The sequence below is a fragment of the Liolophura sinensis genome, chromosome 6 (assembly GCF_032854445.1).
Source record: "Liolophura sinensis isolate JHLJ2023 chromosome 6, CUHK_Ljap_v2, whole genome shotgun sequence".
NCBI lineage: Eukaryota > Metazoa > Mollusca > Polyplacophora > Chitonida > Chitonidae > Liolophura > Liolophura sinensis.
The window spans coordinates 46,774,383-46,796,931 of record NC_088300.1 but is presented as its reverse complement, the minus strand read 5'-3'; the positions used below and the strand labels follow the sequence as shown (position 1 = coordinate 46,796,931).

General features: G+C 38.1%; 1 protein-coding gene across 1 annotated transcript in view; it reads right to left on the bottom strand.

The window, feature by feature from the left end:
* The window catches only part of LOC135467268 (MAM and LDL-receptor class A domain-containing protein 2-like), a 147,268-nt gene extending 129,320 nt beyond the window's left edge, over window positions 1-17,948 (bottom strand). The window contains 14 exon segments of the mRNA XM_064745034.1: window positions 280-391; window positions 1,547-1,809; window positions 2,796-2,939; window positions 3,252-3,368; window positions 4,065-4,149; window positions 5,602-5,864; window positions 6,266-6,406; window positions 7,684-7,810; window positions 8,663-8,916; window positions 9,882-10,064; window positions 10,429-10,519; window positions 11,302-11,567; window positions 12,514-12,666; window positions 17,829-17,948. Of these exon segments, the coding sequence (XP_064601104.1) occupies window positions 280-391; window positions 1,547-1,809; window positions 2,796-2,939; window positions 3,252-3,368; window positions 4,065-4,149; window positions 5,602-5,864; window positions 6,266-6,406; window positions 7,684-7,810; window positions 8,663-8,916; window positions 9,882-10,064; window positions 10,429-10,519; window positions 11,302-11,567; window positions 12,514-12,666; window positions 17,829-17,877 (2,248 nt within the window). The 5' untranslated portion in view covers window positions 17,878-17,948.
* Window positions 17,949-22,549: the final 4,601 nt, after the last annotated feature.

Here is a 22,549-nt window from a genome sequence, read left to right as displayed (position 1 = left end):
GGATTTTAAGTTTTTAAATAATTTATATTCAAAATTATTCTCACTTAGCTGTGATTTGGAAATAGTTGGACAGCCACCTTAGAAACAAATTTACATTTCAACCTGAAGACAGAGATCAAAATAGTATTGGTGATTAAAACTAGGATACTGGGCTACAGCAATCCAAAGCAGACCTCTTCAAAAAAGAAACTAATTCTATTTAACCAAACACAACTATTGTTAATTAAGTTGAAGTCATCTATTCTCTCTTCAAAAAAAAAAAAGAAACAGCTATAATGCCCTGTTGTCTTTCTAGAGAAGACTTGCCTGTGCAGGCTCCCGATTTCCATGTTATGTCATCCAAGCCAATGTCACCACGGAAACCATTCCCTCCTAGACCCTCAAACACAAGCTGGAATACAAAACACTTTGTTCAGTATGGTATGGTCACTTTCATTACATATTAACAATACATTTATCGCCTTCCTAAGTTAACTGAAGTACATGTATGATACTATCTCCCACAAAACCAGAGAGACAACACATGTTTCTTTCTTCTTAAATCTGATCTGTCATCTTCAACACATAAGAATTACAGTATTGTATAAACACTCAAAGGCAAAAAACACATTTTTCCGCTTGTGGCAGGCCATGTTTTGAGTGATGCCTAAGTGAAACATAATGCTGAAGACACCAGACGCAATGCTTGAACAAGTCACATTATACTGATACTGGGCCAGCCAATACGCCCCCCATCAGCCTTCTCTTAAAGTAACACAAATGTGAAAGTACCAAGATGTCTTAGGTATGACCTTACTTATCACTGACCCCAGGCCCCTTGATTGCAATGCAAAGGCTTTAACCTCCTGGCCTCAAAATAAAGGTACTAATAAAAAAAAATGTTTAATGGAGTTAAAGCCACATTGGGAGTTATTTCATCCATATCACGGCAGGAGGTTAGAACCAGGAATCAGTTATGGCTTTCCAAATAAGAATGATAACTTCAAAAAATCAAAAAAATATGAAATAGATGCATTTAAAACAAGGTAAAAAAGCACAAAATGAGTTAAAATCAGAAAACTGTATTATTAAAGTATAGCTTGTATGCAATATCCTAATACATGTACGTTCAAAAATATCTTTTATATATTTAACTACTGCAAAACTGTAATTTAAATATAAAGTCAGCTATGCAGAAGTCCGTTTAGTTGACCAGCAAATGTTTAATGCCATACTGGGCAGCACATGGCACACATTCAAGGGTATGGCCCTCAACAGACCTATTATGTTAACAGAGCCCCAAAGAGACACCTCTAGGTTTTTTGCCCTTTAAACAAAGTTTGGTGAGATGTCTGAGGAGCTATTCTTTAAAAAGCCTGTAGGAAACCAGCATGAGCTTGTCTTGAACTCACTTTCTTGAACTCACAGCAATCACATAGGTAAGAGGTTCCTGAGTCACTGTGGCCACAGAGAAACCCCACCTCATGACCAATATAAAGCGATCAAGCGACAACCACTTGAAAAAACAAACGCTAACAAGGGATATGCTGTACTGCACAATACTTACAAAGAAGGGCATTCCGCGTGATATGGTAACCTGCGCCTGTCTCCACTGGTTCCCTTTGGATCCTGAGCGTGTCCAGTAAGCATCCCCCAGGGAAGGGCCTGACTGGATGTACAGGTTAAGGGAGTCGACTTGGTCCCCGTACATGTGATACCAGAATGTCAGGCAGTTCACACTACCAGGCTTCGGTGTCATCTTTGGGCTCTGAATTCGGGCCGTCTCATTGGGTCCGTGCAATGTGGCCTCAGTGTAGATGTAAAAGCCCTCTGAAAGTAATCGACATAAACATGGCCAAAAAAAAAAAATTATAATGATCATAAAAAGGATAAGGAACAGATAGCTATAATTTTTTATTTTTTTTATTTCCTCTTTAGACCAAACTGCCATAAATGAAACTGAATCAGACAAGAATTTGTTTATTTATTTGACAAGGTTTTTGTACTTGTACTCTGGAATATTATACGACCGACGGCAATATTATGGTGGGAGGAAACCTTGGAGAGCCTAGGGGAAGCCACGACCATCCACAGGTTGCAGGTAGTCCTTCCCATGTATGACTGACATATCCCGAGAGGAAGATTAAAAGAAGAAAATCTTGCATGAATTGTGTTGCTTTAAGCATGTTAAAGGAAAAGACCTCTTAAAATCAAAGTAGGCATCACTAAAACTGACCACTCAAATATATACACAAATATACTTTCATTTGTTTTTCAGATTTTTGACAAAAGGGTTAAAGGTATGCAAACTGAATTCTTAGGTGGGCTTAATGGACCGTACTATTAGAGTTTAGGAGCTCTGAGAGGAAGTTTTTCCAAGTCCAATCACAACACTGAATGTTGGAGTAATTTTTTTTTACCCATGAGTAAAACATTACTGAAATAATATTCAAAAAAATTCCTTCCTTCTGGAGAACATAAGGGAAAAAAAAGACGTGATGTCAGAGTTCCGAGATACCTTCAGTGTGGTTCATAAAGCCTACCACAGTATTCAAATATTTGAATATCTTTCAACACAAATATGTGAAAGTATTTTCCATATTTTTCAAAACTGAATAGTGGTCAACTAAGAATATATTTCAATTCTACAGTCAGTTGCCGATGAGCAAACAAGTGATTTTATGGCCACTGCTAAGGTCTGTCCCACCAAGTTATGTCATTAGCAATAGACGAGAGAATTTAAAGCAAAAACGTTTGAAGTGGGAGGAGTTCTTTCCCACAGCTGCGTGCATCATATATATATGTACTGCACTCACTTCCTGTGGTGTGGTCTGTACTGGGTCCTGTGTTGCTTGTGTGGGTAGACCCTGACTTCCTTGTCCAGTTAAAATTATCATTGGTGAGTTGGGTCCACAAGCACCAGTCCTTCTCAAAGTCACAGTCAGGTTTTAGTGACGTAACTAGTGAAAAAAAAAAAAAAAATCATAGTTTTACCAGTACAGCAAAATACTGTATCCTTTAGGCAGTGCGAAATCATGGGCTTACTTACTTGACTGAGTTTTACTTTAATTTGAAGAATTCTGCACACCCAGAATGGCTGGCCATTTAACTGACAGAGGAAACCACCAAGGACTTGTCATAAACTAAACTTTTCCACACATTTTTTAAGTTCTTGAAACCTTTCAAAAAATTCAAGCACTTTCAAGGACTATAAGGAATCCAGAGTACAGGTACGCTGTATGTACATGTATCACTGTAACATAGAGCCAAACCTTGAGAAGATGTTTTCTTTGTGGTTCGTTTGGCAGCCGTTGTTGTTGGTTTTGCAGTGGTCGGGACAGTTGTGGCTGCTGTTGTAACTGAGGCGGGTTTAGCTGCAGCCGGTGAATCTGCAACCACATGAATTAATCTTCAAAAATCCATATCCTTCAAGATATTATGGAGGATTAAGTAAAAAATATTTACTAAAGACCTGGAATGCTTCAGATGGATGTTCTTTATATGAACAAAAATTCTCAGCTGTTGTCAGAAGTACAAATCCCTGAGGATGTATCAGTTGTGCAAAGTGACTACAAGTGATTTCGCCGACTATTGTTCACCATGTTAGGTTATGCTATTGAAAGTATACCCTAATTCTTCTAATTTTTGGGACAAACATAAGTAGTGCTCAAAGTAGAAAGAAAAATAAAGATGAGTATGTTGTTCATTACACGGTCTAACCATGTAAGAAAAAAGGAACTCAGTATGTCTGCAACAATTACATGCAGACAGGTTAAAAAAAGACCAGACCAAGTGTCCCAAAAATTGAGTATGTTGTTCATTACACGGTCTAACCACGTGAGAAAAAAGGAACTCAGTATGTCTGCAACAATTACATGCAAACAGGCTAAAAAAAGACCAGACCAAGCGTCCCAAAAATTAGACGAAATAGGATATGCTCAAGTACTAATTGGTCCAACATAATAAAGATCTATTTATTTATCTGTCTATAAGGAAAAAAATTTAAAGATGGTATTGAACTTTAAGCCATTACGTTACGATATTCACAAGATCATTCAGGACTCGCCCCTGTCTGTAGATCTTACATGAACATTTCCTGGAGGTATAGGACAAGTCATCAATGGCTATGTCCCCTTTGATCCCATTGCCAATCGTTCCTTCTATCTGAATCTGAAAACAAGAAACACCAGAATCGAGTAAGTTTAACCAGTATTTCATTGCAGTGTATTTTACTACTTTTATGTTTTTACATACACAAGCCAGAATACAGGGCTAGTATGACAAACTGTTGGAAGCCATCTTGGAGGGACATTTCTACATGTATGCCAGCTCGTCACTACGTTCTCTGATCTGGCTGATCTATTAACAAACTGAAATTACCAGCAATATGGTTCTTTTCTTTGCTGCTGGCATATGCGAATTACATTCCATCTGACCAAAACTAATTAAGGCGTCCCCAGCCTCGAAAGCCTCTGAACCTAAAACATTTCTCCGCTTCTGAGACCATACCAATCTGTGATATTGAATACTGTAAATGCCTTTTTATTCGCCTGAAGCTAACTTTCGCGGATTCATGGCAAACAAATTTCCGTGAAAAAAGGTGCCATCGAATATAAAACCCATTTAAGAAATTTATTAATGTAGCATGCGTTAGAGGTATAAATTCATTAACAAGCACTACAGCTCTAATACTTTTTCAAACACGTTTATTAGAAATACTTACTTAAAATATATTCCAACTTTCACAAATCCAGCTTAATTGATTGTCAGTTAATCTTGATTTCATAAAGGAGGCTTACCTCCGTCTAAGTGTCGCCACACTGTGATGTTGTTATTGTTGATTTGTTGCCGCAGTTAGAGACATACAAATCGATAATTTGTACTGGGCGTGTGTACGCGATACGATATACATACGAAGAGAGAGGCTGTTTTTTTTTTATTGACTGTACTTGCCTTCCAGTCAGATCACCTTTCGGACGCATCCGCACTTCAAACTTCCTTTTCATAACAATGATTTCTGAGAAATTACTGAAATCTGCCACAGTTTACTCGTAGTTTCACTCACACTGCTGATGCATGAGAATTAAACAGTGGGATTTATATGTATCACATTTAATCCTTCGTCGTCTCCCAGAGTGAGTGACACAAATATTTGCTCACACAGCAGGCAACGGCTTCATCGTCAAAAGATTAAAAGCTTAGGAGGATTAACTTCCTATGTGTGATCAAGTTACTGTAATGTACAGAATTTTTGTCACATCTTACAGGTACAAACAGGTTTAAATGATAACGCTGTTACTTGAATGCTTGAGTTGTTTTATTACTTGACGTTTCTGTAATAAAGTTTGATTTTCATTTATCAGATTCCCGCAAACATGTATTCTTACCAAATCTGCGAAAGTTTATGCCCGCGAATAAAAGGCATTTACAGTATACTCAGACAAAAACGTAATGAAACAAAATGCATTTGACATTATTTACTTTCTTTCTGATGCTACATACTAAGGAATTTTTCACTTTTATTGCAGGGATTTATGGGAGAAAAATCGTTCATCTCCCTTTGATAGGTACAATAAAGCTACAGTGTAAAACTAGCGATAAGGCTAATTGGTATAATATTACTTGGAAGGTGACGGTGGTGGTGTGGCTGTCTAGAGGTATGGATGCTGACATCCACTTGTTCTGCTGCTGACCAGAAAGCTGCCAGAGGACAGTACGGGGCCCAGATATGGGGGTTAGTATCACTGCCAGGGTGCCGATGTTCGCACCATACATGTGGTACCAGAAGGAAAAGCAGCCACGTGAAAATGGACTAAGAGTAGTGCTGACCAAACGGGCCACGTCGTTAGGCTGACGACCGTCTGACTCCATGTAAGCATACGTTCCTGCAGCACAAGAGCATCAACTGTACAACTGCCAAAGTCTAACGTTCTACCAATATAATCGAATCTACTAATCCACTGAAAATCAGTTTAAGGGTGTAACTCCACAAAGCCGACAGATTTGATTTAAGTCAAACTCTAAAATATGATTTCAGAGCTTCTCTAAAATATGATTTCAGAGCTTTTTAATATTGAATGTTGAGCCCCATCATCAATGTTACCTGAATAAATATACAAAAGCCTTTCAACTTTCATAACCAAAATTAAACTAAGCATTGTGATGAAATTTTACATTTTGACGTAAGTTCTCTGGATTTAGCCCAGAAGTTTTTGGAATAGTCTAATAAAGTAAAAAATTAATCCCACATTATTATGATAACAATCGCGCAAAAAGAGATTTTTACCTGCACCACTGTTCAAGGTGTGGTCAGCACCTGGACCTGTCCCAGTGGTGGCTGTCCTCCCAGTCAACCTGACCCAGTCAAAATTCACACCAGACTGGTCATTAGTCCAGGTACAAAAGCCACTCTCAAAGTTGCAGGATCCTGCAGCACACAGAAATGATAAACATCAACAGCTGCTAGGACATACCCTAATTCCTCCGCATTTTCACAAATGAAAGAGCAATTTTCAGTGCAATTGATACACATTATTTTGGATGAAATGGCTAGGTGAAACCAACAAACTATGGCAAGTTACGGACAAATTTCCCCACATGTGATGTATAGATGTGTACACTGTTCTTGTGGTAGGCAGCCGGTCTTCCATGAATGTTATTCCACACAAATGGCCACACAAGTACCGTCTACCGTTTTAATGTCACCAAGGCCACATCAGCCAAATTTAGAAATTCACAGTCAAAGACTGGGATTGAACTCACACCTCTCAAGAAATAACAACTGAACGACAAGCACCTGCACAACTTGGCCATTATCTAATCCCAAATGTATGAATAAATGTGCATATACATCAAGTTTCAACTACATTTTTGAAAAGGCATTTGTTACTTACAAATGCTGACATCTCCCCCTGAGGAGAGGACAGACTGACTAAAGCACACTACAGAAGTGGACGGCTAAATCCTCTCAGATGGTGAGTACATCCTGTACATCAGGACAGGCCGACAGTCCAAGGGGTACTACTCTGTCACATCACCATATAATGGCACAATGCGGACATTTAACATTGTAGATGTTTAACAATACATACGCATACCATTAACACTGTTTTATTTATTTATTTATGTGACTGGTGTTTTACGCCATACTTAAGAATATTTCACTTATATGACGACAGCATCGCATTATGGTGGGAGAAAACCATGCAGAACCTGCGGGAAACCGGGCAGAACCCACAGGAAACCCACGACCATCTGGGTCATTACACTGCGCTAGCGTGCTAACAAGCTGAGCCACAGACCCACCCCCACCCCAACTGATTAACACTGTAAATGTTTAACAATACATACCTTTAACATTGCAGATATTTATCAATGAATACACATACCTTTAACATTGCAGATATTTAACAATACATACACATACCTTCAACACTGCAGATATTTAACAATACATACACATACCTTTAACACTGTTGATGTTTAAAAATACATACACATACCTTTGACATTATAGCTGCTTAACAATACATACACATACATTTAACATTGTAGATGTTTAACAATGCTGGTGTTTAACCATGAAGATGCCCTATGTTGCACATGTTCAGCACTGCAAATCATCAACACTTAAGATTATCACTCCATGAAGAACTATGAATAAGTGTAGTGCTCTTTGCAGCACATATCTGCACGGCCACTAACTTCCATTTAATGAGTCATTGTTTTCTACATCTTTACCTAGATCAGGGCAGGCTCCAGGGTTAAGACTCACATCATCGATTGCTATGTCACCCTTCTGACCATGTCCTTTGATACCTTCAACGACAATCTACAACACCAAGATACAAAAACTTCAAATTTACCTCTTCATTCTGAGCCAGACGTCTTGCAGAAGGGCTTGCAGAAATACTTCATACCTTTAAAAGTGTAGTTCTTTTGAGGCCTATTAAGATGATTTTTCCTCTATAGGAAAATGAATTCCCCTTAAATCAGATTTACTGAATGATACCATGTTTGTTTCATGTACAAGACTTTCTTTACATAGAATGTGAACAATAATTGAAATAAATCCAAATGTCTTTTATCTACATTATCAATGCTTTCATTTGATGTATTAACCTTTTTCAGTTTCTTCATGAACGATAGTCAGGATTTTCATTATAACTTTCTAGTGCTGCATCGCTGGAATGTCATACCAAAGACGCCAAACAAAACACCGGCTCCTGAGTCATAATATATCAAAAACAGGCTGACCTTTACTTGACCTTGTGCCCACAGAAAGTACATGTTCTAATGTTGCTAATTTGCAAAATGCAAACTCTCAGTGTTAACATTTATTGTTAATGGGATGGATGCTGTAGCCACTTGATCAGTGAAGTGTAGTCAGACGAGTCAAGTGTAAGTAATAAGTCAGCAACAACAAAACTACAGAAAATCAGCATTAATTTAATGCAATTTTTCATGAACTAATCACCTAACCTATTCTACTGATTTCATATTAAAACGTAAATCACAGATAACTTCAACTTGTTTTTCACCAGCTTTATATAATCCTTCTGTAGTACAGTCTGTAAAGCAGGGTGAATAATTCCATGAAATAAAAGAAGAATTACTGTGGGCTGTCTTATTATGAAATGGATGGAAGCTTATAAAGGTCTTGAGAGCACAAATCTGCACTAACCTGGAAGTTTCCCCCTTTAGGCAGCGTGATCTGCGCCGTCTGCCACTGGTCCCCTTGGTGTCCACTTAGGCTCCACACAGCAGGCCCAAGGTCAGAGCCAGTCTTGGTGTAGATATTCAGGGTCTGTACATTGACTCCATTCATGCTGTACCAGAACTGAAAACACTGGGTGCGGCTTCCTTGATAAGTGGGAGATGTCAGCTGAGCAGTAGAATTGGTCCGCCCGAGAGACGTCTCAATGTATAGATAATGACCTGCGAAATTGGTCCACATTAGTAGATACATGGTTACTCAGTGATTGGTGGACTCATCAAACTATATCCTACCACTGAGTTACAACTGAACAAATTTTTTCTACAAAGGACGGATCAATTCAGCGCAAAAGACCAATGTATTATAAGCAAAAGGGAGATAGTCAGCAGACACACCTGACATCACTTGCAGGACATGGAATATACACATCCCCAACGTAACTGTTTCTGTCCAATGACAAGTGGAGTATTTTGTCAGATGCGGGATATGTACATACACAGTACCTCCCACTCGTAAGCATATATTACAAGGTTCCTCAGACTTGAGGACAGCACTATGAACTCATTTCGTAACTACAGTGCTTGTGGCTTTGGACAGCCCTGATGTATTCTAGTGCAGATAGATGAGCAGACTTAACGACATAGTGAAATTTCACAGCCATATTTTTTACTTTTGTAAAACGGCCCCGCTAAGAAGGCAGTGAATGGACAGGGAGACAATCACCAGTTAGTAACCAGTTCAACTCCAACCAGTTAGTATATTTCTTGATTATTTGACAAAACATCGTTCAAAATTTCTGGGGATATGACACAGGCAACTGAAATTATGTGTTAAAAAGCTAAGACGGCAAAGTGACGAAAACATAAACATGAAAATGTAATCAGTTATTAAGGTCTTTGAAGTGAATCTCAAAACCAAATTGAAATAAACTTGGATTGTAATTGTAGAGAAATATTACAAACAATATTGTCACAGAAGCTGAATACCATAAAGACAGCATATGACTTCTTAATTAGTTGCTTTTAAGTTCAAGGAATGAGAAATCATTGAGTTCATTGGAGTCACTAAGACTAATGTTGTAAAGAAAGTGATGCTGTATATTTAAAACCTATCTTAGATCTATCAAAGAGCCTGTTGTTATCCACTATCACCTGTACAAAATTAGTTTGCACCCAATATACATTACCTTTAGCTGTCCTGTAGGTATGATCTGCAGCAGGTCCTGTACCTTTTGTCCCTGTCCCTCCAGTGTGCCACCTCCAGTCCACATGATCACCGTTTTTATCAGGTGTCCAACCACACAGTTTCTTGTCCTCAAAGTCACATTGTGTGGCCACAGGAACAGAGTTGGTCGGTGAAATCTCAGTAGCTGAAGAAATTAAGATGGCCTTGTTTTTCTTATGTGTGTCTATACTAAAGAGAGTTCACCTGCAAACTGCACAAGCACTGATGAAGGTCCTTACTTCTTGAAGAAATACTAAGCATTAATGTTGAGTTCATTTATGTATTGAAAACCAAACACATTTAACAAAGTATTTAAAATATTTACTGGTTATAGCTGGGTAAAAATATTTTAAATTAGTAAGTTTTTTCACTGACATTTTCCTCTGAAACTAGATGTACAGACGAGTGCTGCTGGTAAGTATCTCAATATGCATATCACAGAATCTATGATCTTCGGCACATGTAATCAAATTTACTGACAAATGACAGCAAGAGAAAATTTTATTTACCTGGGGCTTTGCAAGACTGGGAAGAAAGGGTGACATCATCAATACCAATATCACCATTCCAACCATGACCAACAACACCTTCCAAAATTACCTAAATTAAGAGCTTTAGTTTAATAAACAGTTTAATAAATAGTTCAATAGGCTGCTAGAAAATCTCAATTCACGCGTATGACACCATGGAGAGCATTGGTGGGAGGCTCCTAAATCATTGTGCAGTGCTAGTACACTAACCACTTGTTCACTGAATCACCTTTCAAGGTTATTTTGACACCATTTGACACTATTTGCACATGGGCATGTCACACCATAATTAAGGCCAAAAAAGATACTCCAAGCGAACTGAGAAGACACACTGTTGACGTTTCAATATTGAAAAAAAAAAGACAATAAACAACATAACCTGAATTTTTCAGGCAGAGGGATAGATCAAAATGGCATTTTTTTGTGTGTAATTTTTTGATTTTTTCAATATGTGCAAATTTGCTTACTTTAAACTACAATATCTCAACATCACAGACAAAATGTTATGTTCTTAAACTTCATGTGGGATAATTTATCGATGTATATATGTTTAGCCTGGTGTTGTCTTCTCTTTCAAACAAGGTATTATTTTGTCATCTTCATGAAAAGTCTTCTGACACCACCTTCTTAATCTAGTATCTTACCTGCTGCAATCAGCAATCAATAAACACTACAAATCATACATCTGTGGACTTAATTCCTGCCATTCACATCAAAGTTATTCCCAGCATTCTTCAGCTGTTTATTCATATATTATGATGAATAAACAAACAAAACCAATTAAATTAAAAGACACATTGACATAGTGCATGTTGCATTGTGATATTCTAATAACACAGTCAAAGCCTATACCTGAAGATTTGCTGCCTGTGTTGTCGATATATCCACCTTTGCCTGTAACCATTTGTTGCCTTTTGTGCCCTTCCTGGTCCATAACAGGACTGGTTGTGTGCCAGATTGCGTGTAAATGTTCAGTGCTCCTACATCAGGTCCATACATATGGTACCAAAACGAGAAACAGCGTGTCTGATTGGTTGACAGGGATACGGATGGGCTGAGCAGTTGAGCGCGAGCATTTTCTTTCCTCACAGTGGTCTCCAAATAGATGTAGAAGCCAGCTAAAACATGAAGAGTGACTGATTAGTGTTTTAGGCCACATCAGCAATGTCACAACCATGTCACTGCAATAACACAATTATACATTTCCTGCAAATACAAGCCAAAAACAAAAGGCAAAAACATACAAATATATGCATGCTTATGGTAAACTCACTAACAACCCACAGTTATTGAATTCCAAAAAAAGACGAATTACAAATTACCTGACAATCTTTGTTATGTAGGGATGCAAGCAATAGTTTTCAAACAACAGGTAAATTTCAAATATCTACATGTATATGGCGCAGAGCATTATTATTTTATATACTTGTTCATTTCATTGCTGTTCAACAAGAAGATGAACAATTTTTCACTTATATAACGAAAATCATAAGTGGAAAAACTGGTGTGCCAGAGGTATAAAATCAACCATTCCCACATATGACCAATTTTCCCACCAGTGACCAATTTTCCCACATGTGACCAACTTTCCTGCATGTGATGTACAGATATGCAGACCATATTGGTGAAGACAAGTGGTCTTCAACAAACGTAGCACCTTGCCAAAAGCCATTTGGGTGCCTTGGACTGTATTGTCAGGAAAACCTCACAAACAGTGAGAGTAGGGGAATCTACAAATTCCCTGTCCAAAGTGGGGCTTGAACCCGCAACTCATGTGTCCGAGCAGCTTAAAAGCAAGTTTTTTTAATCCCCCAGACCTAGAACTTACGTGTACATACATCCAGCCAAAAGATGGTGTTTTCAATTCTAACAACAAATCAAGAAATAAAAGCACTATGAAGTTAGGTCAGAATTGTAAACATTCTATTAATATGAGAGTATGGACAGGTGTAGACTTAATTTTTTCAGTTTTTCATGTAATCAATACAAAAATGTTTACAAAGTTTCCTCCTTCAAGCTCTCCTAGTGAAGCAGATTGTAACCTTATATGATGTAAATACATACTTCCTGTGGTATGGTCATTTGATGGTCCAGTTCCATGGGAGCTTGTTGCTCCTTTCAAGATGTTCCAGTCCAGCTCATCCTGACCTTTAGGGACCTGTGTCCACTGACAAATGTCACCCTGTTCAAAGTCACAGTCCAGCTGTGCCAAGGTAGCTGGAAATAAAACAAGAACTCATTACCAATAGGGTTCTCTTTATGTAAAATATGAATACTGACCAATTATTCATGCTGAAAATGTGTCAGTTCAGAAATGAAGATGATTCTGAGATGCTGATAAAGACAAAGGTAGGTACCAGTAACCAAAATGAACTACACATGGGAGACACTAACAAAGCTGTTAAATATTTTATGCTGTGGTGAATCTCAGATAATCAAATAAGTAGGTAGACTTGATGAACTAGGCTTTACACCCACACAATATTACGGAGGTAAAGGAATATATCTAGGGTTCGTCCAGTTGTCATTCAGATGAATGTATAAAGCCTTCGTCAGCTCACAAGAGCACTGATTATAGTGACACGACTCTGCATCAAGTTATAAATACAAAGACATATTATTCATATTATTCGACCTTCAAATATATTTTTACAAGCTGATGACTTGTGACAAGAGTGTGTACCAAACTTTAAGACAGGGTTGATTTCTAAAGGTAAGTGATTTTCCTGCTGGATTAGATAGGCAGCTGTCCTGGGGCCCCTTTTTACCAAAATTCTGTGGCCGTCTAACTTCTGTTAGCTAAAAAAGGTCATTTAGCCGACTACCATAAGCAGGCTACAAAAAAATTGACTTGGTCATTTCACAAAATTAAAGGATACAGGAAACACTTTGGTTTTATTTCTAAATGTGCAGATTATCACTTGCAATAACATATAAGAGTACAAACAAATTTTTTGTGGGGGGGGGGGGCGGGGGGCGTAAAAACGGCTTCAAAGTACATTTTTCTTAAGGCCCCAGCAGTCAGTCAGGAAGTTAAACAGCTTGAAGCGGTGAAGTCAACGATGATCCCTGTTTGAGAAAACACTCTGGGGGACAGACCGGACGGGGTCTGGCTGAATGGGGGAGGGGGTGTGGGAAACAGACAGAATGCTAGCCCGAATAAGCCATGCAGTATCTGTGTACATGTCACCTTGCCACACTGATCACCGGGCTCGAGGCATATCTGGGATATCTGTTCACCAAGTTCCAAGCAAGATCAACGAATAATTTCTGAAAAAATCCAACCACTGACGGGAAATATGCATAATATAGAGGGGTAATTAACAGATATAAAAATTACCCTAAAAACGAAATTGTTTTAACAAAACTTCTGGGGCATAGTTTTCTTCATTTGGCATAGAAACATAATATTTGTCTTATAGTTCCTTTTCATGTATCCTTTAAAACCTGGGTGTCTAAAGCCATGGCAAGCTGGCTATGTGGCCTCTCTGCAGCAAATTGATTGGTAGAATCCCTGATATTGTCCCGTACGTAAGCAATGACTAGTGACTTAAGTAGCATTTGGCCCTGCTTCAAATTTTTGAGGAATTGAATAAATGACTTTTGACCACACAGGTGGACTAGTTCTTTGACTAGTAGTTTACATCTGTGTCAGTAAAATATTGCAGCAATTGTAGGCTTCAAAATGAACTATGTTAAGGCAGACTCGGTGAGAGCTCTCCATACACTGAGGCAACACTGTTTACACTCACCACGACCATCATTACGGAAAAGTTTCGTTTTAACATGGGGCGATGATCTTTAAGGCCAGCGATCTCCTAAGGAATAAAGGTAAGGGCATCGAAATTGTAGCCTGCATATTGGTGATGGTCTGTACTTTCTCAGGAGACATGAGAAAAGTGCCTGAGGTGCGAGTTTGCAGAACTCTTGCTTTACTCCAAGAAAATCAAATAGAACCTTGCATAGCTCTACCCAGTAGTGTTACCAAAGTTGTAGAGATAAGTGGAGCTTAACCCAGGACTCACATAGTCATGGATGGCTCCCACTGACCCCACTGTAAAATTTCAGAAAACAGTCGATTACTAACCTCCCCGGCCTGTTTAGTTATTCCTTTCAAATCTTAGCATCTCTGGGCACCTGAAATCCCGGGATGTCAATCACCCTAAAGGTAAATATCAATCCATAGTTCAGCAAGTTCAACTCCTCCTCTCGTTTGAACTTCATAAAGATGGTTGCCCTTCATATTCACCATCCTCGGACACAACATGCCCATCGTTTGCAATCGCGCGGCCTGGGAAACAGCCGATGATTGTCAAAATTTTAAAATGTCATACTGAGACAATCTAGATGGACGAACCTTTGGGATGATCGATAGCTCAGGACTTTAACAGTCAGGTGCCCTGAGACGCTAAGCATCGTAAACTGAGGTTAGTAATCGACTGTTTTCCGAAATTTTACGATGGTTCCTTCAGGGGTCAATGGGAGCTAGGTATGACTATGCGAGTGCCAGAAAGAAAAGTCATCCAGAACTACGTGGAGTTAAATGAGCCAGTAACTAAGCACAGCAAAATGAAACAAAACAATTTCACTGTTAGGGGTGTTACAACACAATGTTCCGAATAGTTCTGCATTCTTATCAAATCTGTTAATCATAGTAACTGTTAATGTAAAATGATGACTGTTCAGAGACAGCAATAAACATAGCTTCGAACCATAATACTCCTCCCGCCACAATCTTCGTCGAATGGCAGTTTCTGTACTTCTATCGTAGAAGAGTTCCCAATACAGGCCTAGCCCTCCAGTGCCTATTATAGGCCGTGTAGGATTACCTAGGAAGGCTGACATGAGCACATTTGGTTAACAAGTCTAGAAAGAAGTACTTCCGTGGCCGAGGTGGTTAGCGCGCCAGGAGTGACCTAGGAGCCTCTCACCGATGCGATCAAGTTCAAGTCCAGCGCATGCTACATGGCTTTCCAGTTCTCTGGCCAACAACCTGTGGATGATCATGGGCTTTCTCCGGGATCCGCCGTGTTTCCCTACCACCATATAATGCTGGCCGCCGTCGTATAAGTGAAATATTCTTTAGCACGGGGTAAAACACCTATCAGATAAACCAAATAAATAGAAATTCAGGAATATAAATCTCACGTGATTGGTCAGATTAGGTTTCTGCATGTGACGCCAGTGTTTCCGCACAACAGTAAACCTCATTAATTTTAGAAATTGGTGGGGGCATCCGTGGCCGAGTGGTTAACTTGCTAGCACGTTACACTAACAATGAACCAGGGCGATACGGACAGTGTGAGTTCAAATTCAACTCAATTTGGCATCCTCTCTGGTTGTACATGTAGGCCTATGAGAAGGTCTGACAGCAAGGGATGGTCGTGGGTTTCCCCTGGGCTCTGTCCGCTTTTTCTCCCACCATATATATATATATGTATATATATATATATATATATATATATATATATATATATATATATATATATATATATATACACCATAATGCTGGCCGCCGTTGTATATCTTAAATATTCTTGAGTATGGCGTAAAACACCTAACCAATGAATAAATAATGGCTATTGGTCTTATCACCACATTGCTGGTAAGAGCACTTTTATGTGCCTGTAGGCAATCTAAATATTTCTCAGTGAAGTTTCAAATAGACTCAGAAGTCAAGTCTTCCAACTTTCTTGAAGAAGACTGGCCATTCGAATTATATGCATTCATGGGTAAGCTTACAAATATAGATAAGTCTGTGTGGTCTTATATATTGATAGGTTATATATCAACTTGCTGCATGTGGGCATAAAGATTACCAGCATAGTGCACACCACTATATGCCAGTCATTGATATCTGTTTGGTCATACAGCTTAGATCAAGAAACGAGATTACTTCCTGGTTGTAAACCTACGAACTAAGGCCATTGTTCGATAAACTATGAAGCGAGAGGGCTAATCATCTTGTGTCTGCTCTTATGAAACAGTACAAAGAACAACTCCAACAGGTTTATGTTATATAGGCCTAAATCAGTTCCGGTGTCAACGATACAATATTTTTTCATCATTAATGTTTTTGTTGCATAGCGTGTAACAAAATTTATTTACAACTGTTATGTAGCTTACGGACCGCATCTCGCACAGAGCAATTTTTTTATACTGAAGTGTACATGTATATGCATACATGCATAAAGTTAGTAGTTCTCTTTGGCACACACTATTTATATATATATATATTACTTGTTACATGTTTATTAATCCAGAAATGATCCAAAAGCAACTATTTTTCTACGGTGTTTTTTAGTGACGAATTTCTCCAAGGATTATCACATTACATTTTGAGTAAGATGCGTAGACGGAGTCTTGGAGTTTCAGTGAATATTACAAACACTTGCTGGTCTGTTTCATTAAAGACGGGCAGTCCCACATTGGACAACAAGCGATGGCAGTTTCGGCATCAATGTTGGCTTTTCGAAGTAACTTCAAGTTTCATTTATTTGACAGAATTGTTGGAGACACTGACGTCATTTGGGATTAAATTTTCTTAGCTTTTTTAACACATAATTGCCTTCTTTTAAACGTTCGTAAAATTGGGTTTTCCTGCATCCCGGATGTTATATTGTACACGTCGAAATAAAGAACAACAAAGGACATCTTTCAACCCAAAAAGCCGGCCGTGTGTTGGCTTCTTTGCTTTTTACATGGCAGGTTACCAAACGCCGGTCATATATATAGAGTTCCTTGCTACTTACATTGCATACCACAAGACAGTCGTAGTATTTCTTGCTGTATTACATTGTACCAAAAGACGACCGTAGAACTCCTTGCTGCTTATACTGTACCAAAAGACGGGTGTATAGTCCCTTGATATTTACCTTGATCAAAAGCCGGGCATGTTCTCGCATGCATTAATTTGGCTCAATTACTGTCAACGTCTGAGAACACCTCATTACCTAATTGCATTATATTATAATACATTTCAATCTGAAATTTTTGACAGAAAAAGTCATTTCACGAAAAACAAAAACGGAACTATTGCCCAGACTTATTACGTTATAATTAAAGACGTACTGAACAGAGAGTAAAACCAGAGCAGCGACGATAGTGTGATAGGTGACAAATGGTCACACGTAACATAACAAGATATTCAATTAAGAGTTTCGCTAGTTGAGTTATGGAAGATAAGACTGTAATTATATGTCTCTTTATCCACTGAAGCCAATCTGCATAGCATACGCATGGGATTGGGTATGAAGGTGCCATTTTGTTGGTAACATGTATGCCATGCATGGCAATGCACTTAATAAACAATATAAAAAAATCTGCAGTCTCACGGTTAAAATCGCTCCTGAATTTTTGGCATTGAGCATTTATCTTACCTGAAAACGTGGCTACCAGACACAGTGTCGCAATCAAATCTCGACCCATGGGAGAGTCGTTTTAGATTCCGTATAAAACCGTCAGTTGTCTTCATGCATGCACGATAATACACATATCACTGCACAAACTATGTATACATATGTACAGCAGATCGAGTTATTATGTTCGTGTATTGTCTTCAACAGCTTTGTTAGCTTTTGACCCTTTTGTGTAGAAGAATGGACTTTTGATAGTTTGTTATCTTGTGTTCCCAAAGTACAACTCAGCACAGCGATGGAGGTACCAAGAGAGAGGCGTACCGGAGCACTACATGTGTCCGTGATGATAACACAGCCACTGTTATCTGTATGTATATAGGCTGGGCTATTATCTATACCCTAGACACAATTGCTAAGCAAAACATATACAGGACAAATATTATGCGTTTTTATGAAATGGTCTTCTTATCTTTGTATATGTTATGTGCGCAAATACTTTTCTCAAAGCTGCATGCATTGGATTGCACACACATATATATATACATATATATTATATATACCACATATCCAGTTATCACCTGACGGACATTTATATGTATATTCATAAATTACAGAGATGTGGAAAAGTTTAGCTGGATACCCTGTGTATGATGTATAAACTTCAGCGTATATAAACTGCGTTGTTGTTTGGGAGCATATAGGTTATTATCAAAGTGGCATAAATCTGCCTATCATATAACAGTGAAATAGCTGGTTTTCTTCACAGACAAAGGAACATTATATACTGCGTAATCGACATCGCGTTTGTTATTACTTTTCCGGTATTATACATTTCTATTTTATTACAGTTCTGCTGTTACAGGTGGGCTCTATTTATCAATCTTTGATCCACAAGTTATTCAAATAATGCTTTCGATAATAATAAAATAAGCAGTATGTTGGTTTGAAATCCACATATACGTCGAATCAGACATTCGTAACAAAACAGTACATAAATATGAGCCTGTATACCAAATGTACAGAAGTTTATGAAGTTTGTTCTTCTGTGTCACTTAGCTTGGCTGTCATATTAAATTGAATTTAGGACGAAATGATCTAGCGCTACATTAATCACAGCAAACACTAGCACGAGTGTTTATATCGAACTTCTCAACCATAGCTGTAGTGAGATAAATGTCGAAACTCATACCCGACTCTTTAGGGAAACCATGGGCAGTTTACTAGGCACATGAATATCGAGTTTTAGAAGGAATCGTAAATTGGCTATCGAGATGATGTATAAAAAGAGGTGTCGCTCCAAATCCAGTTTGTCTGTGAGACATGTATTAATCGGTTTTGATGGAAGTTATCTTTAGGCCTACTAACCAGACATAAATAGCTTAGCGATAGGCCTAGACATAAGTGCTATATGGCTTCTGTTGTTGTGCATGCGTGTGTTAATAGGCCTGTATCAATGTCATTCAGCGTCTTAGCCATTTGAAGCTGAAATTTAAGCTGCAGAGATCATATGATTGGTTTAACATGAAAAGAAACCAAAATATTACGGGTTATCCCCGAAAGATACACTGGCTAAGTTTGAGATGAATAAGAGATTTTATGTGCAATGTAAGGTATTTCTACAGATATTAGGATAAAGGGAGGTTATCGGTTAGGGGAGGGAATTAGTTGGGGGAAATCATTTGGGCAAGATTACCACCCCTTAACCGTGCAGTACGGATACGGTAGGGACGGTCTTTCTGGACCGACCTTTGCTGTGGACGCACACGTGTTAAATTTGTTCCAAGTATTATATTTTGTTTTGCATTCATTCCTTGTTAGAAAACTGCCTTTATCAGTTGTGTTCAACGGCTGCCATTTGATCAAACGGTTTAAAGTTGCTTGGATATTTGATGTTTTTATTTACACATAGATTTTGCGATTTTATGATGTGGAGGGCAGCAAGCTGGCGTAAGCGACGCAGCCAAGTTAAGATGGCGCCTTACCGCGTGCATGCGTTTGACATCATATGTGTCTGCAGTTATCATTTGTTTTCTGTCCACCAAGTTGAAATCACTAATAAAAAATAACAAATTATCTGATACAAGGCATTTCGAGAATCAGAAGAAAAGAAATAAATATATTATATTGCTTTAACTGTGTATATTACAGGTCACGTTGATCCACCAGGTTGACCCTGACTTGGTATCTACATCTTTCTGTCTAGCTAAACCAGGAAAAGGTACTTCAGAATAAAAAAATCGTTTTACTATACATGGTATTTATAGTCATATAGCGTTTTACAGTAAGTGTACACCAACTGTACAACCCTATGCTTTCGAAAAGAAACACTCGATTTTATGATTTTTCTTTAATGTTTTGATTTGATTATTTTAATTGTGTATTATTTTACGAGAGTGTTATTCGTTTTCACTGTTTTACAGTCACTGAAAGCCTCATCTACCCCTAATATGGCCAGAATATACTTGTACAGGCCTATACGTTACAGGTCGGAAAGTGGGTTATTAACTTGCTAATAGTCAGCCGTTTATCCACGGCACTCAAGTTTTCACATCGCCCATACAACTGAACATCGTAAAAGCGGATAATACCTCAGAGGGGGTTGGGCAACAGTCAAATAAAAAAGTAAGCTTCTGCACTTCGCTAGGCATCTGATAAGCCTTCAGACAAACAGCAGGAGTAAAAGGAGCTGAATTTGAACAGGAAGTCAACGGTGTAGTCTTCTGAACGAGCGAAATAGGCATACACGTAACTTTTTTATATACTATAGCGCCTAATGCTAAACCAGAACATTAGAATATATGTTTTCTTTTTCAGAAAAGCGCATCTGTGAGTGGAAAGAATCAAAATGTAACTTCTTCGTGATAGCGTTAAGCATTATGCATGTTTTAGATACACCATTTTGGCTGATGAATTTAGTGGTGTCTCTTAATGTGTTTAGAACTTCTATTACCTTATTGTATTATATGGCATACTCGGAAAGAAAGTTAACATAATGATGCTGGCCGCCGACGTATAAGTGAAATATTCTTTAGTACAGCGTAAAACATCAATGAAATATATATATATATATATATATATATATATATATATATATATATATATATATATATATATATATATATATATATATATATATATATATATATATATATATATTTATTTCATTGATGTTTTACGCTGTACTAAAGAATATTTCACTTATACGTCGGCGGCCAGCATTATGGTGGGTGGAAACCCACGACCATCCGCAGGTTGCTGGAAGACCTTCCCACTTACGGTCGGTCAATGTTTGAATAACATCGGTGGGAAGATGCTGAGATTTTACTTATAGTTACTACCTGAGTATAGGCCTTACATCGTAAAAAGTTTTGTCTTCTGTTGACAGAAGTTGACACTATGCAGTTGGAATGACCAATTACACACAAAAGGAAGTCCTTCGAAAATTGCCGATTTTTTTTTTCCAACAACACACAGACAACTGAAAACTATGCGTACAAATACTTTTATTTATTTATTTTTTCAGATTTTTCAAGAGTGTGGAAAGGCATTTAAATGTTTGAATACTATGGTGGGCTTTATCAGCCATGCTGAGAGTATCTAGGAACTAGCTTTTCTTGATGTTCACCAGAAGGAAGAAATTTTGGGAAATCTTTTGTCAGTAATCTTTTACATATGGTATAAAGAGTTGTTCCAACTTTCAGTGTTCAACTTCCTGCGAGTTCATTGGCTATAGGTGGGTCATTCCATATACTGACTGGACTATTACTGACATTCAAAAAGGCAAAATATTTCAGATTGTCAGAAAGGAAATAGCATAGCGTTTGAGGACGAAAACTGAGCAATATTTCCGTATCTTAACAAACTGAAACATACCGTACAGCAGAATTGGATTAAACATAAGCCTGAGCATCACAAATCTTAGCACTTTATATAACTAGAAATTATTGTGGCTCTATGCCCTGTCACATTATACCGACGCCAGGCCAACCGGTCAGGTTTCCTTGTTCTAACCTGCCAGCGCCGAGTGCCAAGCGAAGCAGCAGAAAAATACCATTTTTTGAAGTCTGACCCGATCAGGGTTTGAATCCAGGTCTCCAAACTTCGAGGCGGACGTTTTAACCATTAGACCACCGAAGTTATCTCCACGGCCAAGTTGTTCAAAAGTGTATTAGCAGGTTGGCCTGGTATTAACTTTAGTTTGAACTTAAATTCCATTAGTTTTGTATTAGGTCGAGACTGGTATTAAAATTTAAACCTGGCTTAACTTTTAACACACTTCTGATCAACCGACCCCAAAGCGTTAACAAACGTTAACGCTTAAACATGACAATGACAGCAAAACTTATGTTTAAGTGTTAGTGCTAAGCTTTGTTGTGTTTTTTATTATGCATATACTAATCCAGTACTAAGAACAAATCTTGCCACTTAAAACATAGCAATAACCATAACAAAGCGTAGCACTGAGAAACAACCATATGTTAAACCATAAAAAGCCCAGGACTTAGCATAACAATAAATACATTGATAGCCGTAACAAAGGATTGAGTATGTAAGCATAAGCACATCCATAATAAAGATTAACCCTTAAATATAACCATAGGTATAACCACAATTAAGCATAGCACTTAAACAAAACCGTAAACATAAGCACATATACATAAAAATGGACACAAACACAACAAACCTTTGCACTGAAACGTAAGCATAACCGCAACAAACCTGTGCTTATGATTAAGAAAATA